The sequence below is a fragment of the Miscanthus floridulus genome, chromosome 2 (assembly GCF_019320115.1).
Source record: "Miscanthus floridulus cultivar M001 chromosome 2, ASM1932011v1, whole genome shotgun sequence".
Lineage (NCBI taxonomy): Eukaryota > Viridiplantae > Streptophyta > Magnoliopsida > Poales > Poaceae > Miscanthus > Miscanthus floridulus.
This window is the reverse complement of record NC_089581.1, coordinates 139,951,970-139,958,869: the sequence shown is the minus strand read 5'-3', so window position 1 is coordinate 139,958,869 and position 6,900 is coordinate 139,951,970. Positions and strand designations below refer to the sequence as shown.

General features: G+C 47.3%; 1 protein-coding gene across 1 annotated transcript; it reads right to left on the bottom strand.

Annotated features, from left to right (window-relative positions):
* Positions 1 to 3,937: 3,937 nt before the first annotated feature.
* Positions 3,938 to 6,533, bottom strand: LOC136539868 (premnaspirodiene oxygenase-like). Its single transcript, XM_066531860.1, has 3 exons — positions 5,933 to 6,533; positions 4,936 to 5,382; positions 3,938 to 4,854 (listed from the first exon to the last, which is right to left on the bottom strand). Exons 1-3 carry the CDS (start codon positions 6,386 to 6,388, stop codon positions 4,234 to 4,236), a joined length of 1,524 nt encoding a protein of 507 aa, XP_066387957.1. The 5' UTR covers positions 6,389 to 6,533; the 3' UTR covers positions 3,938 to 4,233.
* Between the last annotated feature and the right edge of the window lie 367 nt (positions 6,534 to 6,900).

Genomic DNA, 6,900 nt, shown 5'->3' with positions numbered 1-6,900 from the left:
AGAGATATGTCAAATGAGAGTTCTGTCGAAATACACCCCCCTGATTTAGAGTTCATAGGGGATAGTGCTGTACTGGAAGCTAATTTATTACCTAGTGATCAAGGGTGAGGATCCTCTTTTGGAATATAAGAGGGTTGGCCAATGCTGGCAGAAGAAAGCTTTTAATAGAGTTAGTAAATAAGCATTCTTTTGATTGTATATGCTTACAGGAAACTATCAAATCTTCCTTTAGACAGAGGGAATTAGAGAGATTTGCGGGACAAAAGGACATGTTTTGGTCATGGTTACCCTGCTCAGGGCATTCTGGTGGACTTCTGATGGGGGTGGACAAAGAGTTGGCTACAGTTACAGGGGAGGATGTGGGTACTTTTTTCCAAAGTTTTAATCTCACAATGAAGGCTGATGGTTTTCAGTGGATGTTGATAAATGTGTATGGGCCGGCTCATGATGAAAGAAAATTAGAGTTCTTAGAAGAGTTACAAACTAAAGTACAGAGTTGTGATATTCCTATGATGATAGGTGGAGACTTTAACTTGGTAAGGAGAGTTCAAGAGAAATCTTCAGGGAATGTTGATGTTCATCTAATGGATGCGTTTAACAATATGATTAATGTTACTTCCCTTAGAGAATTACACAGATCAGGGAGCAGGTATACCTGGACAAACAAGCAAAACAGAATTTGAATCATGAATAAATTGCACCGAGCTTCTGTTCGCAAGATGACTCAAACTACTGAACTAAAACAGAACTGTTATGCTCTCCTACTCGTATGCCTTATGATGAAGCAAATAATATTGCAAAGAATAATTAAATAGAGCATATTAATTCCTATAGCTACTACCCTGCAATCTGCTGGCCAAAGCTCCAACATGCACAGGGTCGACATAAGCATGATGCATGAACAATTAAAATATAATTTAAGAGATGTTCAGAACGTTTGTTTTTTTAATCCATCTTCATGATGCTGAACAATTAAAATATAATTTCAGTTTTAGCATAAAATCGAAATAATCTTATTTTTTGAAGAAATCAAAACAAGCTTATTGCAAACTGCCAGGACAAAACTCGATCTTAATATGTCACCTGCAGCTGTCCTGTTTATGAAAGTATGGCCCTGCATATAAACAATTATTGTTTAAAGCTAAAGTAACATTAATTATCATAAACAAAAATATAAATTTGTATTGCGGTACTTGCTCCTAACTGGCTTGTTTAGTTGGATGACATAGAACCTAAATGGAGGCCTAAAAAAAATGAAAGCGGGAGAAGCAACCTCAATACTATAGGGAACATCCAAACAGGAATTGCACTTGAAAGCCGGAGAAGCAACCTGAATACTAACCAAGTGACGATTGGCCATGAAAGTTTTGGAGACATATATACCTGGGTGATGATGCGGTAGGCAGGGTTATGCGCGGTTACGCCTAGTACTGCCGAGATCGATGGGTGCGGCGGCCAAACTATTAAACTGATGAGGACAGTGGACTTTGCCCTACCAAGAGAGCAACAGTAGTGGAAGACGCTGGCAGAGACGTACTGATCCTTTGACGACGGTGAGCCGGTGGGGAGGGCCTGGCGGAGACGCACACTAGTTGTCCGGTTGGCCGCTGGACGTTGTTCCTTTCCTTTCTTCCACGGGTAGGATGAGCTGAACGACGGCTTGCGCGATGATTGATCCACTACGATGATCGATGACGGCCAGAGCGACGATGGTTCGTGGTGGGGTGGGGAAGCAGGATATGGCGTCTGATCTCGTCTACCTCTCTTTTGTGCGGTTGTCGCTACAAGGAAAGAGAGGAGGAGAGAATATGAAAATCCACGCTTGCATGTAATGTGATTTTAGGAAAGAGAAGTGACGTATTTTTTTGAAAGTCTTAATTACGCCGGATGGATGTCTGTTTCTTCCCTTCCTATTTGGCCGGCCGGAGACATGAGATTTTTTTTTCACGAGCGTTAATTATGCCCAGATGGACGTCTGTTTCCCCTCCTTCCTATTCAACCAGGCAATTTGAGATTTTTTTCACAAGCGCTTACAACTGGTGGACGCCGTTTGGCCGTAGGTTTCCGTCTATTAGTGGCATATGATGAGACGTGATCACGTGATTCTCGCGTGGAATGGCATTTTTAGGAAAGAAGCGCCGTGTGGGCCATTGTGGGGGGCGACGACGCCGGGTGGGATAACGAGCATGGGATCGCACACAGGCAGACCGACGACCCGACGTTGGATTGTTGCACTAAAACGGTGTCCATTTTTAGTCTTTTTAGACGTGATGAGAGAAGAGATTGATGAGTCATGCTAACGTGCCGCTTGTGGTTGGTGTGGTCTTTGATGATGACAGCTTCCTTCTTGATTGGTTGCATGGCTTCCTTCTTGATTGCACATGCATGATTCTTGTTTGCATGCACCATTGTGGCGCCGTGCATGGAAGGTGGTCTGGTTGCTTGGTTTCACGTAATCCTTGATATTCTTTCTTCCTTCCAAAAAAAAAGAAAAGAATATAAATTGGTCTATAATCAATCATCCGTATATATAGTCCTCATTTAACAAATTATATTGCTATAATTGTGCATGACTAATTTAGAAGGAAGAATTTTGTTGCAAGGGATTAGTGTAGGAGCGAGAGCTGCGGAAACGCAGCAGGCAGGACTATGGGCCCACGTTGGAATATCGGACCAAAAAGTATCCACGCTTTGTTTTTTAGTTGCAGGAGACTAGACAACTGTAGCTTTGTTGTTGTGTCGCTTTGCTTCCTTTGGTTCTGCAGGCGCTGGTTCCAAGAGTGCACAGCAAACCTGGTAACCTGGTGGCTCACAAGTTTAGGGTTCGACTCCCTTGCTAGTTCTTTTGGTACCCTGGTGTCTTTGGAAGGAGCGGATCAAATCAGCGTGTGTTCAGAGGTCGGCGGTCCAAACAATAGAGCTTAATTACGGGAGGGTGATTAGGCTTGAAGGTAGGAACTAGGTAGTAGCAACAGGGGATGGTGGTCTATCACCTTCGCGGTATGGGTCCTTGATGGCTTCAGCGTTTTAGTGTGTGTGGGTGTTGTTTCAGCCTAGCCGTTCATTGTCTAGTTTGTGGGCGCAAGTTGTGTATTATGACTCTATTGTTTGGTTGTCGGTGGCGGCCTCCCTGTAGCTTGCTTTCCTCTTAAATCGTAATGCAGTAGGTGCCAATGCAGATTTTTAGGGGGGGGAAAGACTGGCTATATATATGATAAAAATATCTAAAAGTGTGTGTACATTGATGACACAAGATTATAAACATTATTACTAGACAAATTATGAAACTTTCATAGTATACAACTATTTTCATATGAACTAAAGTCCTATATATTTGTGGTCGACGAAGGAAGTATCTTCTTAAATCTAAGTCAATCTTTTGATACCAAATGGGATTTTTCCTCAAAAACAATCATTGCCGGTTGAAGACTTTTTATGGTCCTTCACTCTCTCTTGTCTTCGTGTATAGTCATTTGGTTCAGCCTGCAGAGAGTTCGATCCCAAGACGAATCAGAACGCATGACGTAATTTTCAGATAAATCTCCAAGCTTTTCGTGTATCCTTAAGACTATAAGAATAGTTATAGCCAGGCGTCCAAGTAATAAGATAATCGCGTAGCTGATTGTAGGTCCACAGACATATATATTTGCTCGTACATTAAAAAACAATAACACTTTTCCTAATGGTCAGATGCCTGTGTTCTCAGGCGATACGTACCGTATCCACTCCTGCCTCTATTTTTTTTCCATCGAGCTAAATCTCAGCCTTACACGCTCATGAGGCAACGGTGAAGATCGTTGCTGAAAACATATTATATTTGAGGGACTTGAAATATAGCAAAAGTTCCAAACAATAATGTCACAGAGACATGTGGAATGTTTAAAACTTTAACTACTATCATCAACGTCTTCTAGATATATATTGCATTTAAAACACAGAAGCAAAGGAATGTAATCCCACTTTATTACCACTGCGTCTACAGCGGGACGCACACTTTACGATGGAAGTAGAAAGTTTAGGTACACAATAAAAATACACGCTTCGCAGTACTGCTAATACGTACACACAACACACTACTAGTACAACGGAGAGCACTCAGTGCGAGTCGTACGGATGACGTATTTAACCAGCAAGCACGTGTCGTCCGTTGTGTGGTAGAGAGATATTGAGACAGAGATACAAGTAGGCCCCTCAGCTCGCGGCTAGCATACGACGATGTACGTGGCCAGCTAGCTAGGCGGCGACCGGGACGAACGGGGTGGCGCAGAGCATTAGCGGCGTGCGGCGGCGGACGCCGAGTCCAGGCGCCTCCCCCATGTCGACCTCCTTGACCCCCTCGGGCAGCGACCAGTCGAAGTGGTAGAGCAGGCCGACGAAGGCGAGCTCCATGCTGGCGAGGCCGTAGTTGAAGCCGGGGCACATCCTGCGGCCGGAGCCGAATGGCAGGAACTCGTAGCTGCCGCCCGTGAAGTCTCGGGAGCCGTCCTCGAACCGCTCCGGCTTGAACTCGTCGGCGTCCTCCCAGTACCTGGGGTCGCGGCCGATGGCCCACGCGTTGATGATGACCCGTGACTTGGCTGGGACCGTGTACCCGTCCAGCTCGCACTCCTCGATGCTCTCCCGGGGCACCAGCAGCGGCGCCGGCGGGTGCAGCCGCAGGGCCTCCTTGATCACCAGCTTCATGTACTGGAGGTTGCTCGCCTGCAGGTCGCCCTCCGTCACCACCGTCTTCCCACGGAACGCCTCCCTGATCTGCGCCTGCAGCTTCTTCATCACCGACGGGTTCCGCATCAGCTCCGACATCCCCCACTCCATGGCCGACCCCGACGTCCCCGTCCCGCCGGCGAACATGTCCTGCAAGTGTATGTTGCCATTGAATATATATATAATGGAGATCGTTCGACGAGGTTTATACTACTATACTCATAGTATTACCAGTATGATGGCCTTGATGATGCTGTTGGTAAGTTGAAAGCCGAAGCCGCCTTTCTCCTGCAGGCCGATGAGCACGTCGACGAGGTTCTCGTCGACGTCCTCGGCGGCGGCGCCGCCCTTGATCTTCTCGTCGCGGATGCGCTTGCGCTCCTCGATGATTTCCTCGAGGATGGTGTCCACCGTCTTGTGGATCTCCTTGAGGCTGCGCGTCATGCCGGTGAGCTTGGCCAAGACGGTGGTCCACGTCGGGAACAGGTCCGGGATGTTGAAGCCGCTCGACAGGCCGACGACGGCCTTGGTCGCCGCCAGGAACTCCGCCGCGTTCTTCCGCTTCTTCCCGAACGCGGCCCGGGACACGACGCTGTTGGTGACGCTGTGGAACATCACGCTCAGGTTCACCGGCGTCGACGGGCCCGCCGCGCGGATCTCCTCCACCCGCAGCATCACCTGCATGCATGCATGGTGTGCATGTGAACGTACACTATCGCCGGTCTCGCATGCAGAAGAACACATCAGCATAGGGATGAAAACGGTTTCGGAAATATTTTGAACCGTTCGCTTTCATTTTTTATATTATGACACCGTTTTCTATATTATGATATCGTTTCCGAATTTTACCAAACATAAAAAATTTATCAATTTCAATTGGTTTCGCAACCATTTTCAGCCATTTTTTTACTCTTTAATTACTAAAATGTAGAAATATCCCGAATTGACCGCTTTCGTTTTCTATATTGTAATACCGTTTCCGACCGTTTTCATCCCTGCATCACCAGCGTATATCACTGTTCTGCTATTTCCAGCAGTCTCTCGGTCTCTCCTCCTGCTTAATTTTTTATATTTTTTGCATGCATTATTTAGTTCACTTTGTCTAGAGTGTAGTCCCATAACGTGACTATGACTATAGTTTGTCCACGTCCGGAATCGTGGTATGCCTTGTTCCCATGTTTCGTGTCATGTTACTGTTTTGGGACCATGCATGCATGTCTATGCTCACCTCCTCCTCCCGGATGTGACGAAACGAGAGCACGCGCTTGGGACTCAGGATCTCGGCGGCGCAGAGCTGGCGGAGCTTGCGCCAGTAGTCGCCGGAGGGGGCGAAGAGGATGTCGACCCACTCGTAGCCGACGATCTCACCGGCCAGGAGCTTGGGCCGCGTGGCGAAGTTGGGGTCGTGCGTCTTGAGCACGGCGCGCGCCGTCTCCTTGGAGGAGGCGACGATGAGCGGCGTCTGGCCGAGCTGCAGCATCATGAGCGGGCCGTGGACGTCCGCCAGGTCCCGCAGCGCGCGGTGCGGCAGCACGTTCACGAGGTGGTGCATGCTGCCGATGATGGGCAGCTTCCATGGCCCTGGCGGCAGACATCGCCTCGGCTTCAGGGCCATCTTCACCAGCTGCAGCAGTGCCACAGCAAGGACGGAGAGGAGGAGCGACTGGTAGAAGTACTCGTCCATGGCTACCGTGTTATTCCTGCACGTCGTTAGCTAGTGGTCACAGAGCTCAAGAGCTTACAGAAACTAGCTATAGCTAGACCACGCGCGCAGCCGCCAGCGGCTTTAGACCTCGCTAGTGCTTTATATACTAGTCTTGCTTGCTTGGTGAGTTCATTATCTCGATGCTCCATCTCCATGGGTGGTGGCGGGGTATATATAGCACCGACGAGAGGACTGTAAGGCCCACTCCGGCCGGCTCCTCTTAGCGTACTTGTATTATTACGATCTTCACTTCTCCTGTATTTCAGGGATTTTAAGCGGCACTTTTATCACAAACAAGTAATTATCGCTTACTTTTGTCCTTGTCTAACTATATATAGAAATAATTGTAAATTATTAAAAAAAATTGAGCAAAGTGTCACCCCTCTTTATTCATCACGATAACTAGTACAGACATGTCTTCCTACCGAAAAATTTACAAAACTCCTAGCTAAATAATGACCGTCCGGGTCTTGATTTCCAGTACGATTGGC